Source organism: Mitosporidium daphniae (assembly GCF_000760515.2).
Source record: "Mitosporidium daphniae strain UGP3 chromosome Unknown contig-483, whole genome shotgun sequence".
NCBI lineage: Eukaryota > Fungi > Microsporidia > Mitosporidium > Mitosporidium daphniae.
In genome coordinates, this window is record NW_013546308.1 from 1 (window position 1) to 689 (window position 689).

The window sequence follows — 689 nt, forward strand, 5'->3', positions numbered from 1 at the left end:
GATTTTAATTGACTGTTCCGAATTTTCTTTCAGAAAAAAGGTAGCTCCAAATTGCAGCGTTCATTTGTAGATTTTCAATTCCCTTAAAACAATAATTTCAAAGACGTCAAAGTACAACCATTCTTTGGCCCCAACACTAGCCTTGGTTTTCAATCTTTTAGAAAGTTCTCTTCTTAATGCCACAAATGAGATGCTAGGTGCCCCTTTGGAGGTTCCCTTCATTACGCTGGAGGATCTTTCTGAAATTTTTGAAATTTCAACTTGTGTTTTAAACGTTGAAGCGTTTGATGAAGCTATCAGTAAGTATGCTTTGGAGAGTTGCCCCAAATTTCTGCTTCGCATATGGATATTGACTTCGTTTGTCGGATATTCAAAAGACTCGTTTAACGACTCAACATGGGTTTCTTTTCTTCTCGCCTTGGCCAAAAGAATTGACCTGAAAGAATTTTCCTTGGAAGAGTATCTTGATGCTTCAGATACTAACTTCAATGCCAACAATCAGTTGGTCATATTCAGCAATCCATCTGTATATGCCAGCGCTGGATTTTCTAGGATGAAAAATTTCCTATTAACCTTTTACAAGGACGCACAATCCCACTCCCTTGCGCTTGAAGAAAAGCTAAGCCAACTTCAATTTTCCGAGTACATTTCGGCGTCGCCATTTCGTACCATAATATCGGTTGCTCTTT

The 689-nt window shown here is 38.6% G+C and overlaps 1 protein-coding gene across 1 annotated transcript; it reads left to right on the forward strand.

Moving 5' to 3' along the window:
• Positions 1 to 190: 190 nt before the first annotated feature.
• Positions 191 to 689, forward strand: DI09_487p10 (uncharacterized protein; the record flags this gene model as incomplete). The annotated part of the gene is made up of 1 exon (XM_013382003.1): positions 191 to 689. A coding segment is annotated over one exon (499 nt), but the record flags the coding sequence as incomplete, so codon positions are not given.